Consider the following 20,282-nt stretch of genomic DNA (forward strand, 5'->3'; position numbering starts at 1 on the left):
GTGGATATAAAGAGAAGGGAACACTTTTTCATTGCAGGTGGGCTTGCAAACTAGTACAACCTCTTTGGAAAGAAATATCTAGAATTCTCAAAGAACTAATAGTTGACCTTCCATTTGATCTTGTAATCCAATTAGTAGATACGTAATCAGAAGAATATAAAATAATTTAACCACAGGGAAATTTGCAGCAGAATGTTTATTGTAGCTCAATTCACAATTGCCAAGTTGTAGAAGCAATCCAAGTTTCCATCAGCTCATGAGTGGATTAACAAACTGTATACCATGGAGTACTATTCAACCAAAGGAAAAGATGGAGACTTTACTTCTCGTGCATTTACCTGGGTGAAGTATAATGTATGAATGTTTAACACACCTTTTCTAGTGATTATACTATAAAAAATAAAGTTTTATTAATTTTTTCTTAATAGAACTATATTTAAAATATTGAATCCTAGATTTTATTTTTTATTCATGTTTTGTTATTTATGTGAATATTTACAGTACTTACCAAAATTTTGACTTTATACATTATCATCTACTATAACAGCTGTTGAATTTATTATTAGAATTATAATATGTCTATAAAACATATCTTAAAACAATCATAAAACATATTTCCAAAAGTAAAATGATCTTTCCCAGTCAAACACAGTTATTGACGATTCAAGTGACTGAATATATGAATGAGTAAGTGGTGGAAATATTGTATTATGAAGTGGGAACAGTTTGCTGATCCATTCACGGGCTAAAGAGCATTTTGGTTACTTCCATGACTTGGCAATTACGATTTGAGCTGCAATAAACATTTTGGTGCAAATGTCTTTGTGGTAAAATAATTTTTTGTTCAAACTGTGGTATATGTATACTATAGAATACTATTTAGCCACTAAAAAGATGGAGACGTTACATCTTTTACATTATCTGAATGGAGCTGAAATACATTCTTTTTAGTAAAATATCACAAGAATGGAGAAATAAATATACAACGTACTCAATAATAATATGAAACCAATATATAACAAATTACATGCTTATATGAACAATAAAATACAAATATATTCTAGTACCTGGGTTGGGGGGGAGAGGGTGGGAAGGGCAAGCATGGTGGACGAGTGGCAGAAGGAGGGCGACATGAGGCAGAATTTCACTTAATGTGCACATTGTGAGGGTGGATATTACTTCCCCCGAATGAGGGGCTCTTTTACAGCGGAAACTTTACCCTGGAAGTGAGAACAATCATCTAAGAATTTTTACTGTCATATTGATTTGAAATTTAAAAAAAGAATGAATTGAGAATAGATGCATTATCTGGTTTTTGGAAACTTAATAATGGCTAGAGTTCAGTATTCTAGTACATAGCTAGCACTTATGAAGCAAGGAGGTTTTTTGGTCCTGCCTCAACTTAGAATAATATAATTGGAGCATCTATTTGATTTGCATATAAGTCTAAAAATTAGGAGACATTCTCATTCATATTACCTTGTTAGTTAATCCCATGAATTCTGAAAGCATTCTCTGCATTTTGGCAGAATCTGTTAAGATATCCAGAAGCTCAAATAACAATTTTCAGTTTTCCATTCTAACCCTCTATCTTTAGGTAAAAAGTCTTTAAATAAAAAAAAAGTCTTTAAAATATCTTTAGGTAAGAAGTAATACACTTGTTTTCAGAAGGTCAAATGCTACCCTTAGGATTATGCACTTAATATCTTTATGCTGCAAAAGGCATTTTGTGGCAAGACATGATAGCAAGAAAAATAATATCAGAGAACACTGTTATCCTTTTTACCCTCCAAGTACATGCTGCTTTATTCATTATAAAGCATTGTTGCAAAACAATTCATTATCCAATTTAGTTGTTAAATCATTCAATATAAAAATTTGAACAATGAGAACATCATTAAAAGCAGCATAGTAACCACCTGACTACACACAAATCTAGCAATATCCATTTCATATTTGTAAGGTGAATAATATCATTTTTTCAAGATACTCAATCCAATTAATTCAACCACTAGACCATATGTACAATACATGTATATAATTAGTATTATATTCATGACACATGTTTTATTATCTTGTTGGCAGAGAAAGATCTTATTTCTTTTATTATTCTAGAGGTGAATATTTTCTTGTGGTGAAGAGGGATTACATTGAAGGAATGATGAAAGATAGGTTTATAGGTGATAAAGTATGTCTCCAGTAATATAAAATATAATTAATAAGGATGCCTGATGTAAGAGGAGCTGGATCAGGAAAATTGCATGTGATTTAAAAAATAGACAAATGAATTCAATGAACAAAGTTCAGATCATTTCCCATGATTTCCTCTTTTTGAGAATTGCACTGACACAATTTCCAACCCTGATTCTCCTGTACCTTGTTGCCTCATCATTCTGATCATTTCAGTGGACTACAGAGCCCTAGTACTCGCATTCTTATCTCTTTGGTCTTAACCCCATAAACAATGGGGTTCATGGTAGGTGGCACCAATAAGTAGAGGTTCGCCAGGAGGATAAGGGTTTGCCTAGATACATGGTGCCCAAAGCGGTGGGTAAAGAAGGAAAAGAAGGCCAGAATATAAAACACCAGGATGACACATATATGAGCTCCACAGGTTCGTAAGGCCTTTGTCTGGGCCTTCCTAGAAGGTAGTTGGAAGACTGTTCTTAAGATTAGCCAGTAGGAGAGGGAGATGAGGACAAAGTCCAGCCCTGTGGTGAGAAGAGCAGCAGTCAGCCCATAGATGCTGTTAGGAGTGATGCTGTTACAGGCCAGTTTGGCAATGCCCATGTTCTCACAGTAGGTGTGGCGGATGATATTACTTCTGCAGAAGCGCAGCCGGAGAATGAGCAGGACACCAGGAGTGACGACAACCACACTCCGAGCCACCAGGGCCAGGCCCACCTTGCCAATGAGAGAGCCTGTAAGTAAGGTAGTGTAATGAAGTGGTGCACAGATAGCCACAAAACGATCAAAGGCCATGCCCAGTAGAATAGCAGATTCAGACAGGAACAGAGCATGAACAAAAAACATCTGTGTGAGGCAGGCAGGGAATGTCGACAGGGAAGGGCCTTGCCAGAATATGAGAAGCATTTTGGGGACCGTGACAGTACAAAGTAGGACATCGTTGAGTGCGCATGGCCAGGAAGAAATACATGGGTTTATGGAGGTTTCTGTCCCAGGCCACCACTGCCATAACCAGGCCATTGCCTATCACAGCCAAGAGGTACATGAAGCCAAAAGGAATGGAAATCCAAACTTGGAAGTCTTCTAATCCTGGGACACCCATCAGCAGAAAGGCAGTGAAGTGAATGGACGTATAGTTGGACATTGCTGCAGAGAGGTGGCCAAAGTCTGTCAAATGGCTATGATACAGGATGATAGAAAAGGAGTCATTATTCCTTCCTCTTAGTCAAGTTCTAACCATTGATTTTGACATTATGAAGTAGAAGGAATGAAGACCATGAATAAAATGGTCTGAGATAAGTCATAAATACCTGAATTGTGGGGCAGTTACTCACCTTTTATAGAACACACAAATTTCCTAGAAAAATAATTATAAAGCAGAAAAAATTAAGAATTTAATTCTTCTTTAATGCCAGTTGTTCTGACCACATAATTTATATCTATGTCTTTTGAGCTTTTAACTGTTCTGTATATATAGCTTTTACCTTGTTAACTTAACAAACTTTTAACTACAAAAAAGTAATACCTTCTCTCTTTTCTTTCCCTAATACTGCAAAGAAGATTGGAGATAATGCTCCAGAATGGGAGGAGACAAGTTGTACTACAAACTAATACATAACTGGAGGCAGCATTAAGATTCCAATTTTTTTCCATCCTAAAGGTATAAAATAAGTTCCTTAGGTCTGATTTTTCTTTTCACAAAGAAAAAAAATATCACTCATCTGCCTCTCATCCATATCCTGGAAGAGAATGGTTGAATTAGCATAAAATTTAAAGTGCTGAGCTGAAGCAATTATATTATTCATACTCTAAGAAGCACTAAGTCACAAGGCTCAAGGTATAGATTCCGAGACAAGTGAAACTTCCAAGCTCAGTATGCTCTCTTTTAGATCAGGAAATGACTGAGAAATTTTGAGAACCATAATTATTCAACACTTAGGCAGTCCTTCCACAATAGAGTGGCTGACATCTTCACATATGCACCACCAAAAGAACAAGATCAAATTAAAGCATATGTCACATTACAACAAAGATATTTGTATCAGAATGTTTATTGCAGCCCAATTCATAATTGTTAGGTCATGGAAGAAGCCCAAGTGCTCATCAACTCACAAATGGATCAATAAATTGTGGTATATGTACACCATGGAATACTACGCAGCCATAAAGAAAGATGGAGACTTTACCTCCTTCATGTTTACATGGATGGAGCTGGAAAATGTTCTTCTTAGCAAAGTATCTCAAGATTGGAAGAAAAAGTATCCAATGTACACAGCCGTATTATGAAACTAATTTATAGCTTTCATAGGAAAGCTATAACCTAATTATAGCCTAAAAATATTGGGAGGGGGGAGAAAGAGGGAAGGGAAGTGGATGGGTGGAGGGAGGGTTATTGGAGGGAGCACCTCTATGGTTTATCTTACAAGGTACAAGTGAATCTTTCTAAAAGTAGAATATAGGGTCTAGTAGAATATTGTGTCAAGACACAATAACTAAGAAAATGACATGAAGGCTATGTTAACCAGTTTGATGAAAATATTTCAAATTGCATATGAAAACACCACACTGTACCCCATTATTGCATTGTTGCACACAGCTATGATTTAATAATAAAAAAGGCATATGACACCTTTTAAAAATGACTATTACTTTTTTTAGCATATCAAATAACAGTTTAAAATAAAAATAGCTTCTTTCTAAAAACATATTTCAAGTTATAAAATTAGTCATTTTCTGTTACTGAAACACATTGATTTAGTTGTTCAAGAAGGCAGTTGAAAGTAGTACTTTTAGCAAAGGCTCTCTCTCTCTTTTTATTTATATTTATACAAATTGTACTTTTTGACTGTAACTCTTAGAACAGTGGCTCTCAACCTTCCTAATGCTGTGACCCTTTAATACAGTTCCTGATGTTGATGTTGACCCTCAACCATAAAATTATTTTCATTACTAAGTAATGAAATAAATCTCTGTCTTGCATGTCTTGCAGTTTTCGTTGCTTCTTGCTAAGCAACGAAAATAATTTTATGGTTCGGGGTCACCACAACATCAGGAACTATATTAAAGGGTCATGACATTAGGAAGTTTGAGAACAACTGTCTTAGAAGTTTTAAAGTTAGGAAGAATAAATGTTATTCAGTTTTAAAAGAACTATAATAATTTGAAATCTCCAACTTTCACCTGAGCTATGACAACACCAAGCAGAGAGAAAACCACCTAGTATTTCAAGATATCAACCAATCATCACTTATGCCATTTGAAATCATCCTTTCAGAATATCTCAACCTTTTTACACGGAAGTAGGGCAGACTGCTGCATTACTAACACACATTTATTTTATTCTGCTTCACACTCTTACACTTTTCTCTCATTCTCCCCCCAGCCACTGACACGTTCTCTTTCTCTCTCTTTTCAGATGAAGAAAATATAAAATATCTGATCCAGGGCATAAAATACTACCTCGAATGAGTGACTTTTGAAAACTGCAAGACAGAGATTTTTTTCAATGGTTATTTTGTTAAAAATAGGAAGTTATAACCATACTTTTATTAGCCACTTATGACAGAGACTTTGCTGCATAACAGTTACATAGCAGATACCAGGATCCTTAAATAGAAGCCATACCACATATCAGCACAAGTATTAATACAGACTAATAGCGAATAATAATAAGTGGAAATATTTATCAATGTTTACAATTAATTAAATATTTTCCTAAAAATATTTCAAATACTTAATGTGCATTATAAAATTTAATTTCATACATAGTGTATGAATTGCTATTCTCTCAATTTGACAGGAGGGGAGAAACTCAGGCATGGAAAGAATAACTTTCCCACGGTCATATTACTGATAAGTATCTAAAATCTGTTATAAAATCTAGGGATTTTATTGTAGAATTCATTATTTTTGCCACTGTACTCCTCCATTTTTACCTTTTAGAAGCATGATTTTCTAAATAATTGGAAACATAAAAAGGCAGATCCTGAATTTCCTCTTTGTAGCTCCTTTAGTCATGCCTAGCTTATGAGAACTCAGGTAAGATGTATTTATACTCTTCTGCATTGTACATTGACAGCCGAAGAACCTAGAGAATGACCAGCTAATGAGAAGTCTTTTGGGTATTTTTATGCTGAGCAACTGCTTTTACACCTGATACCTAGCAGTCAGCATTTGGATTAGCTCATTAAAGGATTGCCTTTCATATTCGCATTTTATGATTTTGAACTGAATTTGATAGTATTATGCCCCAGCCCAAATTTATGAATAATGTATCTACACATTTTCCCCTGGTTAGCACTTAGTCCTTATGGAATAGTATGAAAAAATATTTATATACAGAGATTTGTGCAGAATTTTTTTGTTGTGTTTTTGGAGAGAGCGTCTCATGCTGTCATCCCGGCAGGAGTGCTAGAGTGCAGTGCTGCAACCACAGCTCACGGCAGACTCATAGACTCAAGCAAGCCTCTTGCCTTAGCCTCCTGAGTGCATGCCACCATGCCACCATGCTGCCATGCCTGGCCAAAGATGCTCTTATCAGCTTTATTCCAGCTATTCCCTAACTGGAAACAACCTGAATATCTTTCCAAAAAAAAAAAATGATAAGCATTGTATTTTATTTATGCAGTAGCATTCCACTTAGCAATAACACATTTTTGATAGAGACAATGACATGAGAAATCTCATCAGCATGCTGAATGAAAGATTTCAGGCACAGAAGAGAACACACTCAGTAATTCCATTTATGTGAATTTTTACAACAGGCAAAATTAATAAAGGTAGATAGAAATCAGACTAGTGTTTGCTTCTGTGGGAGTGAAGAAAATTGGAAATAGGCAGGACCTAACTTTGGGTAGGAAATGATTTGCATATAGATAAAAACATAGATTATAGAGATATGTACATTTATTAAAACTCAAGAGAGAAACTTAAAACTTGTACAATTTAGTGTATGTAAATGATACCTTTAGAAAACTTGGTGAAAACAGAAGATACAAGGCTCTGAGGTTTTCAGTACACGGGGGACATCTTAAGGATTATTTTTTGTCTTTTCACCTACACCAATCCCTAGAAAAGGAAGTTTTCTTTTTCAAAGAAAAAAAAAATATTGCCAGTCTCAGTGGCCCATGCCTGTATTCCCAGTGTTGTGGGAGGCCGACATAATAGGATTTCCTGAGGCCAGGATTTCTGAAATAAGCTAGACAATACACCTTTTAAAAAGTAAGAAAAATTAGCCAGGCAAGGTGACACATGTCTGTAATCCTAGCTACTTGGGGACGATAAGGCAGGAAGATGGCTTGAGTCCTATAGTTTGAGGCTGCAGTGAACTAAATTATACCACTTCACTCAAGCCTGGGAATTAGAGTAAGACTTTGTTTCAAAACAAAATAAAACAAGCTTTGTTAATAAAAGATCACACTGATTGGAAGCAAAATTGGATAGTGGAATAGATAGAAACTTTGGTTAATCTAACTTCATCAAAGTGATTTTCCATGAATTGCAATATAGCAATCTTATTCCTACCTAGCTCATCTGGCAATAAATATGAGACGTTTCATAAGACAATGTTTGTATTTATGATAATGTCAGATAATCGTCATCAGTATTATATTGTACTGTGTACGCAATCTGATGGGTCAATGAAACATCTTTCATCTATGGCTGTAGAAAGGGATAAGCTGGAGTTCTTTCTCCACAGATTAGTAATTTGATAGTTACTAGCTTGTTCTGCTCAGGGCAAGCAGATCTTCAAAGACTGTAAACCTCTCAATTCCACTTGTATTCTCTTTGCAACTACAGTAAGTTTTAAACAAAAAGGTGAGACTTACACCCAGGATGTAAAGATGTTCACAGGGTAATAAATTTTATATTCACCAGTGAAGTTTGTTTTCCCAAGTATATACAAATGTAATTATTTATCATTTACTTTTAAGTTTTCTATCACAAAACAAGAAGATTATAGTAAGTCTGCTGTACCAGTCTCAAAAGAATTATGTGAACATAAAATAGATGGAAAGCATCCCTGATGACCTATAATTTAATGAAGATCAGTTCTTGAGTTTTTGTTATTAACAAGACTGTTTCCAGCAACATTTTTAAGTTTAATTGACATTATTTTTAAACATTGTGGCATTATTTATGATTAAGATAATTTCTTCAAGTCAGATTCTTCAAATATGCGATCAATCATGATATGAAACATTTAATCACCTAACAAAATTTCTCCATTTGCATTGTGAGGCTCAACTTGTATGTTTCCTTTTCTCTAGAGTCTTAATCCTGCACTGCCTTTCAGCAAATGTCAAAACACAGCGTTTTGTTTACATATTTATTTCAGCCTTCTAGTGGTTTATGTTTAGAGAGACAAGTTACATATCAGTTGTTTCTCTGAGTAAGAGTAACTTTTTTTTTTCATTTTAAACCATTTAAGCTGATGTAAAAGGCAGACTTTTACCCTGTGAGCCTGAATGAGTCTGGTAGTAGTACCAAATCCTGGATTTGAACTGGTCATATACAACTTCATATTATAAGCAAAGGTACTCCTAGAATATGTGAGATGCACAGGGCACAGCAGAGGCACTATGATGGGGTCAGAGAGGAGGAGGTTACTAAATTCATTCAAAGAATAGCAAGACAAGGAAAATAAAAGTGACCCTGGGATCCTGTGAAAGGGACACTCATCCTTTCAGCTACTGAATGGCTGCCATGTGCCAGACACACCTCTGGAATGAAGAGACATGGAAGTAGTTTAGCGAAAGTCAAATGTTCATAGATTATGGATACCAGAAACATGAGACATCATCTGGGTTAGTTTAGAAAGGATGGTGGGGAGAGACCATGTCAGGAGGCCTAGCCATGGGCTCAGTATTCTATGGCAGTGGACACACTCAAGCAAGGGCCAAAGCATCATTTCATCCTACCTTACTCCCAGGTACTGTTCCACACCAGACTCTGAGCCAAAAGAACAGCATTCTTTGTGCACGAAAACCAGGCAAGGCATTTCAGGCATTGGGTGGGCAGAGAATGCCTCTATAGCTTATTTGAGCAGTCCAAAGACAAAAAGCATAGAAACATAGACTTGCCACTTTTCGTATCTTTCCAACTAACATCAAACTTCTACCAAAATGTCTACATAGCATCATTGCTATGAATAATTATCATCTGCTTAGATTACTAAAAGTAGCACCAATCCAACACTTCAAGAAGCAGATCATTACCTTATACCATGCTAGAAAAATTATGTAATCTGTAATTCCTGTCTGTAATACTTAACTCTTTAGTTTCATTTATGGCTATTAGGAAAATATTCTAGCTCCGCTCTCCCATGAAGAGGATTATATTTCATGATATATTTCATGATCTCTGGATATGATAATGAGTATAGACTGTTGCTATATATAGTTTGATAAGAATTAATTAATACAGAGTAAAAGAGTAGAGAAACTCTTACTTTAAGCAAGGGGAGTGTTTTCAATGGAATTGATTTATACTAGCTCCTCTGGTGATTTATAAGACATCAGGAAGTCTGGGCAGTAATTGAATTTTTGAGAAAAGTGCTTACAATTTGGAGAAAATTATACAATGATATGGACAGGAAAATAGCTTTTTTTTTTGGCTGAGGATGGGTTTGAACCTGACACCTCTGGCGTATGGTGCTAGTGCCCTACTCCTTTGAGCCACAGGTGCTGCCCCAGGAAAATAACTTTTGTAGATTCTGTATATGTTTTCAAAATTATACATTTTTAAGAACTGAATCATCATATTGTCCATTTTTTGATGATTTCCTTGAAAAATGAAAATAATTAAATCTTGTAAGTCACTGATCTTTGAAAATTTAGTTTAATGACAATGGCCTTTGTTTTACATTAATAGAGTTCTGGGTCTTTAAAAACTGCCTAAGGAGCTACATAAACTCCTGTCATCCTTACAGAAAAGTGAATAGAGATGCCTCTTTATTTATTTAATAATTGAGATTGAACATTATAAATCCCTTCAATAACTATTGTGCTATTATGTGAGAATTCTTGCATTATACTTTCAGATTCCTCTCATCAGTACTAAGTCCCTCTTTTACTCTCTCTCTTCCTTTTTCCCTTTCCTTGCTCCATTTTTTATTTCTTTCATCAACTAAAAACAAAAATAAAAAAAGAACCTTGACTATTTCAGGCATACTGGGATGTGGTGGTCTGCTCAAATGTGCATTAAGTTATATAAAGACTAACATCATCATAACTTAACTTTATATACAATTTACTTTTATATGTAATTTTTATTAACTGATATTTTATGTTTAGTTGTTTATTTATCTATTGTGCGTCTTCAAAAACAGTCCTCACTGAGGATTTTTTTGTTTCTCACAGCTCTATATTCAACACTTATGTAAGTGCTAGGAATACAGTAAGCATTTAATATATACACAATTCCCCTACCCAAAATATGCAGTTGCTATCATGAATATGAGTTTTTATCTTCTTTTATATGTAAAATAGAGAACTTTAAGCCATAACCTTTATCAGAACCTCTGATGCTACGTAAGGGATAAAAAATGTAATTTATTTGCTTAATACTTTATCCTACTAATGTGTTATTGTTACTTTTCACTCCAATATTTAAAAATCTTTGACATAAATGGCTTTACAGTTTAATTATCCTAATTTTTCTTAGCATGCCAAAGAGCTGGTAATCAAATAGAGAAACTCAACATCCTTATTCAGAGGAAAAAGGCAAATAAGTGTTGTAGTGAGACGCTACCAGAATGGCTGTAAAAAAAGGAAACAGACAGAAAGCACGTGTTGGTAAGGATGTGACAGACCTGGAACACACATGGCTTCTGTGAACATAAAATAACAAAGCCAATTGAGAAAACAATTTGGAAGGGTTTTGTGTAATATTAAGTATAGTTATCACAGAGCATAGTAATTCCACTGCTGTTTCTAACCGAGAGAAATAAAAACACTTGTTCACATAGATATTTGCATTCACATTGATGGGAGCATCATTCACAGTGGCCAAAAGGAGCATCAACTCAAATGTCCATTAACTGACAAATAGAAAAATAAAAAGTGAACTACCCCTAAATTAAATACTTATTTGGCAATTAAAAGTAAATAGTATGGGCCTGGTGCAGTGGCTTATGCCTGTAATCCCATTTCTCTGGGAGGCTGTGGTGGGTGGATTGCCTGAGCTCATGGGTTCAAGACCAGCCAGAGCAAGAGTAAGACCCAGTGTCTAATACTAGCCAGGCATTGTGGTGGGTGCCTGAAGTCCCAGCTACTTGGGAGGCTAAGGCAAGAGTATCACTTGAGCCCAAGAGTGTGAGGTTGCAGTCAGCTATGACACCATGGCACTCTTCTGAGGGTGAAAAAGTGAGACTGTGTCTCAAAAACAATAAATAAATAAAATAAAATTAAGTAGTATTTCAATACTACTATTTAAACACCATTACATACTAACTAAATGTTAAATTAATTCTAAAAATTCAATACTATCTGGTAAGTAAATACTATGTGGCAATTAATACCCACAAAATATTAATATAGAATATATGATTTGGATTATTCTCAAAAATATTATAGTATGTAAAAGAAACCAGAAACCAAAAAATACTTATTTTCTGGTTTTATTTATATGAAATGTCCAGAGAGGCACCCATACACAGAGGAAATATTAATTAGTGGTTTCCTAGATCTGTGGATAAGAATGGAGAGTTACTGCTAATGGACATGAGGTTTATTTTTGGAGTGATAGAAACATCCTAAAATTATATAGTATTGATATTTGAACAAGTCCCTATATACACTAAAAACTAGTATGATGAACATTTAAAATGATTGATTTATTTCCCTTTTATTAAGTCATATACACATAGATCATGAATAAATTTGTGCATATGTGGGGTACAACATTTTTTAAATACAATTTGGAGTGCTTACATCAAACTAATTAATATACCTTTTACTTCATTTACTTGATTATTGTGTCAAGACATTTATGTTCTATACGTGATAGATTTGACTTGAACCCTTACAATATGCTCCATAGGTGTGCATTTATCTACCCTCTGTCAACATTCCCCAATCCCCTTCTTTCCCCCTCCATTTCTCTCCTTCATCTTGGGCTATAGTCGTGATCTATCTTTCATAAGAAAGTGTGGGTAAATATAAATTGGTTTCATAAAAGTACTGAGCACATTGGATACTTTTTCTTCCATTCTTGAGATACTGTACTAAGGAGAATATGTTCCAGCTTCATCATGTAAACATAAAAGAGGTAAAGTCTACATATTTTTTATGGCTGCATAGTATTCTGTGGTAAACATATACCACAATTTATTAACCCATTCATGGGTAGATGGGTACTAGGGCTTCTTCAATGACTTGGCAATTATGAATTGATCTGAAATGAATAATCTGGCACAAATATCTTTGTTGAAAGTGATTTTTGGTCTTTGGATATACTCCTGGTAGAGGAATTGCAGGATCAAATGGCAGGTCTATTTTTAGATCCCTGAGTGTTCTCCAAACTTCTTTCCAAAAGGAACTAGCTTGAATTCCCACCAGCAGTAGAGAAGTGTTCCCTTTTCTCCACATCCACACCAACATCTGTAGTTTTGGGATTTTGTTATGTGGGCTACTCTTACTGGAGTTAGACGGTACCTCAAAGTGGTTTTGATTGGCATTTCTCTGATGATTAAAGATGATGAACATTTTTTTTTTCATGTGTCTGTAGCCCATGCACCTGTCTTCTTCAGATAAGCTTCTGTTCAAGTTTCTTGTACACAAGGAAATGGGATCACTTGTTCTTTTCTTATTAATAAGTTTGAGGTCTCTGTACATTCCAGTTATCGGACCTTTGTAAGAAACATAATCTACAAATATTCTCTCCTGTTATGAGTGTTGTCTATTTTATTTACTGTGTTCTTGGCAGTGTAGAAGCTTTTTAGTTTGATCAGATCCCAGTAATGTATTTTTGATATTGCTTCAATTGCCTGAGGGGTCCTCTTCATAAACTTTTCTTCCAGGCCAATTACTTCAATTGTTTCCCCTGCACTCTCTCCAAGAATCTTTATAGTTTCATGTCTTAAATTTAAGTCTTTTATCCAGAGACTTAATCCAGAGAGTCAATTTTTATTAATGGTGAAAGGTGTGGGTCCAGTTTCAGTCTTCTACAAGCCAATTCACCCAGCACCATTTTTTTAAATAGGGAGTCTTTCTCCTAATTTATATTTTTGATAGGCAGTCCTAAAAGGGAAATTTATAGCATTCCAAGCCTTTCTCAAGAGAACAGAAAGAGAACAACTTAAGGGACATTCCAAGCAACTGGAAAAGGAAGAAGATTCCTATCCCAAACCCAACAGAAGAAAAGAAATAACCAAAATTAGAGCAGAATTAAATGAAATTGAAAATAAAAGAATTATACAACAGATCAATGAACCCAAAAGTTGGTTTTTTGAAAAATTCAACAAAATTGATAAACCTTTGGCTAACCTAACCAGAAATAAAAGGATAAAATTTATCATTTCTTCAGTCAGAAATGACAGAGACAAGATAACCACAGACTCCTCAGAAATTCAAAAAATCCTTAGTGAATATTACAAAAAACTCTATTCTTAGACATATGAAAATCTGAAGGAAATTGACCAATACTTAGAAGCCAACTTCCTAGACTTAGCCAGGAAGAAGTGGAAATGTTGAACAGGTCTATATCAAGTTCTGAAATGTCATCACCTTTACAAAATCTCCCCAAAAAGAAAAGCCTGGTACCAAATGGCTTCACATCAGAATTCTACCAAACCATTAAGGAGCAACTAGTACCTATATCACTTAACCTTTTCCAAAACAAAGAAAAATAAGAAATACTTCCCAACACATTCTATGAAGCAAATATCATCCTGATCCCCAAATCAGGAAAAAACCCAATTAGAAAAGAAAATTATAGACCAACATCTCTAATGAGTATTGATGCAAAAATATTCAATAATATTCTAGCAAACAGAATCCAGCAACACATCAAACAAATTATACACCACAACCAAGTGGGGTTTATCCCTGGGTCTCAAGCTTGTTCAATATACTTAAATCTATAAATGTAATTCATCACATAAAAAAATAAAAAACAAAGACCATATGATTCTCTCAATTGATGCAGAAAAAGCTTTTGACAATATCCAGCATCCTTTCATGATCAGAACACTTAAGAAAATAGGTATAGAAGGGACATTTCTTAAACTGATAGAGGCCATCTACAGCAAACCCACAACCAACATCATATTGAATGGAGTTAAATTGAAATAATTTTCACTCAGATCAGGAGCCAGGCAAGGTTGCCCACTGTCTCCACTTCTTCTTTTTTTTTTTTTACATTATAATAGAAGTTTTAGCCACTGCAATCAGGCAAGAGAAGGCGATCAAGGGTATCCATATAGGATCAGAAGACATCAAACTTTCACTCTTTGCAGATGATATGATGGTATACCTGAAAAACTTCAGGGACTCAACTACAAAATTCTTAGAAGTGATCAAGTAATATAGCAGCACCTCAGGCTACAAAATCAATACAAATCAGTAGCATTCATATATACCAATAATAGACAAGCTTAAAAAATATTCATGGATTCTATTCCCTTTATAGTATTGCCAAATAAAATGAAATATCTGGGAGTGTACCTAATAAAGATTGTGAAAGATCTCTATAAAGAGGACTATGAAACTCCAAGAAAAGAAATAGCTGAAGATGTCAACAAATGGAAAAACATACCATGATCATGACTGGGAAGAATCAACATTGTTAAAATGTCCATACCACCTCAACCAATCTATAGATTTAATGCAATCCCTATTAAAGCACCTCTGTCATACATTAAGGATCTGGAAGAACTAGTACTTCATTTTATGTGGAAACAGAAAAAACTTTGAATGGCCAAGACATTACTCAGAAATAAAAACAAATCAGGTGGAAACATGCTATCAGACTTCAGACTATACTATAAATCTATAGTGATCAAAACAGCCTGGCTCTGGCACAAAAATAGAGAGGTAGATGTATGGAACAGAACCAAGAGATGAATCCAGACACTTATTGTCATTTGATCTTTGAAAATGGTTGATATTTCTGAGAAGTATCTCAATAAAGCCATATTTAATCAATAGAAAAGAAAAAATACATAGAATCTGGATAAAAATATTTCTGTTATTGATGGAATGACATTATAGATGATCAGGAAATGTGTAAGGTATAAGTAGTGGCCATCAAAGGATCCAGGACTAATTAAATGTGGAAGCAGAATGAGTGTGATGAATATTAATACCACATACAATAATGAATACTAGAATGGTACTAAGAATAATAGTTTATGAATATATTCATATATATTCATATATATATTATGAAAGATCATAAATTAATAATATATTAATTTGCTTTATGTAAATATTCTTTATACACACCTTCCAGAATTTTGAGTCTGCTGTTATTCTGACAATGGCCTTTGTCAGAATTTCAGGACATAATATATTATGAATGATCCTAAATTAATACATAAAAATGAGAGAAAAATATTTAGAAACACTATCTCAAAAGAGATTTAAAACACAGTTTATTTTATAATTTTAACCTGACTAGTATTTAAAAGTGTCATATGTGCCATCTGAATTAGAAAAGAGTAATAGTCAACCTTATATGAATTTTTAACTTAGACATGGAAAAGAAAAAGTTCCATTAGTTTACATGATGATAAAATGGTTCTATTTGTTTTAGTCGCAAATCTTTACATATTTTCTGCTAACAAGTTCAAGTTGGCACTGGTATCTCATTTATAGGGTTAGATAAAACCAAGACTGTCAAATGAAAGCAAAGTTTATTTATTTAGTTTTTATTTTCTTGAAGTCTAAAGATTGATAGTAAGAAGATGAAAGTCATTTCATTTTTTGATATTTGGATGTTTGTCTTACCAGAATAAAGACACCATTACTATCAACATGCTTATGAATTCCTGAATCCCCTATTTTCTCTTGAAATAGATTAATCTAAATTGGTTGATTTGAAAGCTCATATATAGAGAGAAACTCGTGGCAGAGAATAAAATCAAACAAAATATTATACCATAAAAGGCATAGGTATTGAATTGAATTTATAAATAATCATATAATAAAGCACATCAATGTTAAGTTTAATGTTAGGGTCTTAAGAACAGCCAGGTGCAGTTGCTCACAAATATAATCCTAGCACTTTGGGAGTCCAGGAGTTCGAGAGTGTTAACAATATCCTACTGTATCTTTTTAATTACCACCCAGATTGTGGATGATTTTCACAAATAAACTTTTCTGACTAAGTTGCAAGAGAACAATGGAAAAAGAAAATAGGAAAAGAAAAAGTCATGACTGAGAAAATGTGAGATCTCCCTAATTTTCTGCCATTTCTGTTCAATCATGAAGTGTTGGTTTCATATTATACCAAACTATCCATCTATGCAATATTTATCAACTTGATTCTCCAGGTTCTCTTTTGGTGAAAAGCTTATTTCATCCAGCATCTGCTTAGTTTTTACAACATAGACAATGGGGTTCATCACTGGAGGAATGAGGAAGTAACATGAAGTCCGAGGTCACATAGTAGACATGTGAGGGAAGTCTTGAGCCAAAGTGCTGCAGCATCGACAGGCAGATTATGGGTGTGAAGAAGATGATCACAGCGGAGATGTAGGAGACACAAGTATTGAGGGCCTTGAGTCGGGCACCGTGGAAAGTAATTCTCAGTGAGGTTTTCAGAATCAGCACATAAGAAAAGAGAATGAGGGCAGTGCCTGTGGCTCAAAGGAGTAGGGCACCAGCCCCATATGCCAGAGGTGGTGGGTTCAAACCTGGCCCCAGCCAAAAAAAAAAAAAAAAAAAAAAAAAGAAGAAGAAGAAAAGAGAATGAGTAAAAAGTCAATCCCATAGTAGAAAGTGCCACAAATAACTCCCAACTGCTATTGACCCTAGTGTTGGAGCAGGATAGTGTTATAATGTCAGGATTCAGGCAGTAGGAGAAAGTATGTTGGAGGAACAGAAGCACAGCCTCCTCAAGAGGATAGAAGAGGCACCTTCCTATCCCTTGTGAGAACTGCCAAGATTCTCAAAAAATAGCCAAGCCTATCTTGGAAATCACACTATTGGTGAGGATGGATGAATAGTGCAATGGATGAGAAATGGCCACATAGCGGTCAAAGGCCATTGTCAGAATAACAGCAGACTCAAAATTCTGGAAGGCGTGTATAAAGAATATTTGCATAAAGGAAGCAGAAGAGGTCAGCCCTGGAGCATCCAGCCAGAAGATCCTCATTATCATGGGAAAGGTGAGATGGACAGCCCCAGATCAGAGGCAGCTAGCATGGCCAGGAAGAGGTACATGGGTGCGTGAAGAGTCTGCTCCCTCCAGATAACTGTCATGATGGTCATGTTACCCACCAAGGTAATGAAGAACATGGCACAGAAGGGTATGGAGATCCAGATGTGCACAGCCTCCAGCCCAGGAATGCCTGTCACCAGGAAGGTGCTATAACAGGAAGCATAGTGCCAGGATGGCATACTTTTCCTGAAATGAAATGCACTATCTGAGGAACAGTTGTTATTTGGCATAGAATTTTAGAATCTGAGAACATCTATGGTGTAACTTAAAATTATTCCTAGTCTTACTAATGCATTTCTTTTAACTGACAGACTTGCCAATGAAAGATGATTTGACATTTCCAACCACATATCTTCTGGTATTCCAAAACTATGAGCAAGGTTCCAATCAATATTATTTTTCCATAAGTTTTGTGGCCTTTTATAAATAAAATTTGCATTTTATTAAGGTTATTAAAATTGATCTATTCAGTTTCTAAAAAGCAAATGTAGCAGTGCATTTGTATACAAATGAAATGTTAAGATTCATGTGCTAATAGTGCTGCATTATCCCAGAAACTATTCAGTTTCTAAAAAGCAAATGTAGCAGTGCATTTGTATACAAATGAAATGTTAAGATTCATGTGCTAATAGTGCTGCATTATCCCAGATGTAACCCCTTGTTACATCTTGTTACATCCCAAAACATGTTGCACAATAGTTGTTAGAGCATATGAGCACATGATTTATAAAGAATACAAACCCAGATCTCATAAAGAGATATAGAAAGTTGCTATCACAATTAATAGAGAAAATCCTTAAATTTTGTGTCTTCTATCAAATATTATAGAGTTAGAAATCCTTGAATTTAACTAGTAAGTTCTTTGGTGGTGGTGGGCATATTTGTTTCGTGTATAATTCATTTATAATCAATAAAAAACAACATCTGATTTATTTTTACTGCATGAATTATCCATTGGCCATTTGTTTTCATTAAATTTTTTATTTATGCTATGGATTTTTATAACTTTTTTTTTTTTTTTTTTTGAGACAGAGTCTCACTTTATCACTCCTAGTAGAGTACCCTGGCATCATAGCCCACAGCAATCTCATACTCTTGGGCTCAAGCATTTCTCTAGCCTCAACCTCCCATGTAGCTGGGACTACAGGAACCCACCACAACACTCAGCTGTTTTCTTAGAGATGGGGTCTTGCTCCACCTCAGGCTGGTCTCTAAACTGTGATCTCAGGCAATCTGCCCAGCTTGACCTCCCAAAGTGCTAGGATTATAGGTGTAAGGCACCATGCCCAGCTTCTTCTTCTTCTTTTTTTTTTTTTTTTTTTTTCCTTTATCCAACACTTTCCTGTGTGGTTTCTGCCTGCAGAGAGGCTCCTTCTTGTTCTCTTCGGCTTTTGCATCCTGCTGTGCAGCATCTTTGGGCTTGTTTACTGCTAAAACGTCATTTATAGTGGAGCCAACCACCATGATCTTGGCCCCACTGTTCACTTTTATCTCCTTCAATGTCTTATCCTCAGGGACAAGTCCCTTATACATGACTTTCTGCATGGCAGGTGGGAGACCTGTAATTGAGTGAATCTTCTGTTTTAACTCTGAGCCTGTGCTGTCTAGGGAGAACTTCACGTCATGCTTGGTCTTATTCCAGATGATTTTCAGGTCTACCAGCTCCCTTGCTGCGCCGCCTCCTGCGTGGTCGCCATTGCTGACTGAGGCCTGGGCCACAGGGTCCCCTCCTGGGCTGGAGCTGGCCTCAGGATGCCTCACGCAGCGCAGGAGTCCTCAGCCGCCGCCCCCACCGCAGTCTTAGCCTCCCTGTAGTTGAGGGGCCGCACGGGCGCCTCAATCGCCACTTTTTCCACCTCCGTGTCCATGCCAGGTTCTTCCATGCCATCCGGGGCCCTGGCCGCCATGATTGTGTACAACACCCACCGCTCCCGCAGAGGCAGCTGGGAAGAAGCGAGCTGGCCACTAGCCTTCAATTTATATCGCTTATCTCTGAACTAGATTACAGTGACACAGCAAACATCAAGACATGAGTCTGCGTGTATTGTAAAGGGTGTAGAGCAATATGGTAATTAAATGTATAAGTTAAATTCATAATATAGCAATGATAAGAACAGTTTCATGATAAATGTTACCATGGTTCTTTGTTCTTTTTTCTCAAAAATATCTGGAGATATTGAAGTTGTTTTATTTATTTGTTTATTTATTTATTTATTTTCATTGCAATATGGGATCTTGGCTGAGATGGCTATTCAAATTTTCCTGTATCTTTCTTTTTATCTAAGGAATAGTCCTGTAAAATCCAATATTCCCTCATCATTAAAATGACAATTTATTTGTTCCAGTGATGAGAACAAGATACATGCATATCTTGTCTCCTGGTCACTGCTTTTTAAAATTGTCCTATTCAGCTTGTCAAAATAGCAATCTGGAATATAATTTTCAATTCTATATGCTTTACTAAAAATCATATATTTTGCAAAAAAAAAAAACTGAGAAAATTGTAATCAAACCCAGAAATATAATCAAGCCATGCTTTTCTATACTCTTTGCTTTTTAATGTGAATAATTTTGAATAAGAAAAATGGATAAGGCCCCACGCATTGCAGCCCAATTCATAATTGCCAGGTCATGGAAGAAGCCCAAGTGCCCATCGATCCATGAATGGATCAACAAACTGTGGTATATGTACACCATGGAATACTATGCAG

At 35.4% G+C, this 20,282-nt stretch overlaps 1 protein-coding gene and 2 pseudogenes across 1 annotated transcript; all 3 read right to left on the minus strand.

Annotated features, from left to right (window-relative positions):
- Positions 1-2,397: 2,397 nt before the first annotated feature.
- LOC100945504 (olfactory receptor 52B2-like) lies at positions 2,398-3,331 on the minus strand. Its single transcript, XM_012805866.1, is given in 2 exon segments — positions 2,398-3,136; positions 3,138-3,331. Coding segments are annotated over 2 exon segments (933 nt in total).
- A 13,311-nt stretch (positions 3,332-16,642) lies between these two features.
- LOC100945819 lies at positions 16,643-17,750 on the minus strand (annotated as a pseudogene).
- Positions 17,751-18,894: 1,144 nt separating this feature from the next.
- Positions 18,895-20,282, minus strand: part of LOC100946125 — a 2,730-nt pseudogene continuing 1,342 nt past the window's right edge.

Source organism: Otolemur garnettii, unplaced genomic scaffold (genome assembly GCF_000181295.1).
Source record: "Otolemur garnettii isolate 467f Iridium unplaced genomic scaffold, OtoGar3 scaffold00001, whole genome shotgun sequence".
Classification (NCBI taxonomy): Eukaryota; Metazoa; Chordata; class Mammalia; order Primates; family Galagidae; genus Otolemur; species Otolemur garnettii.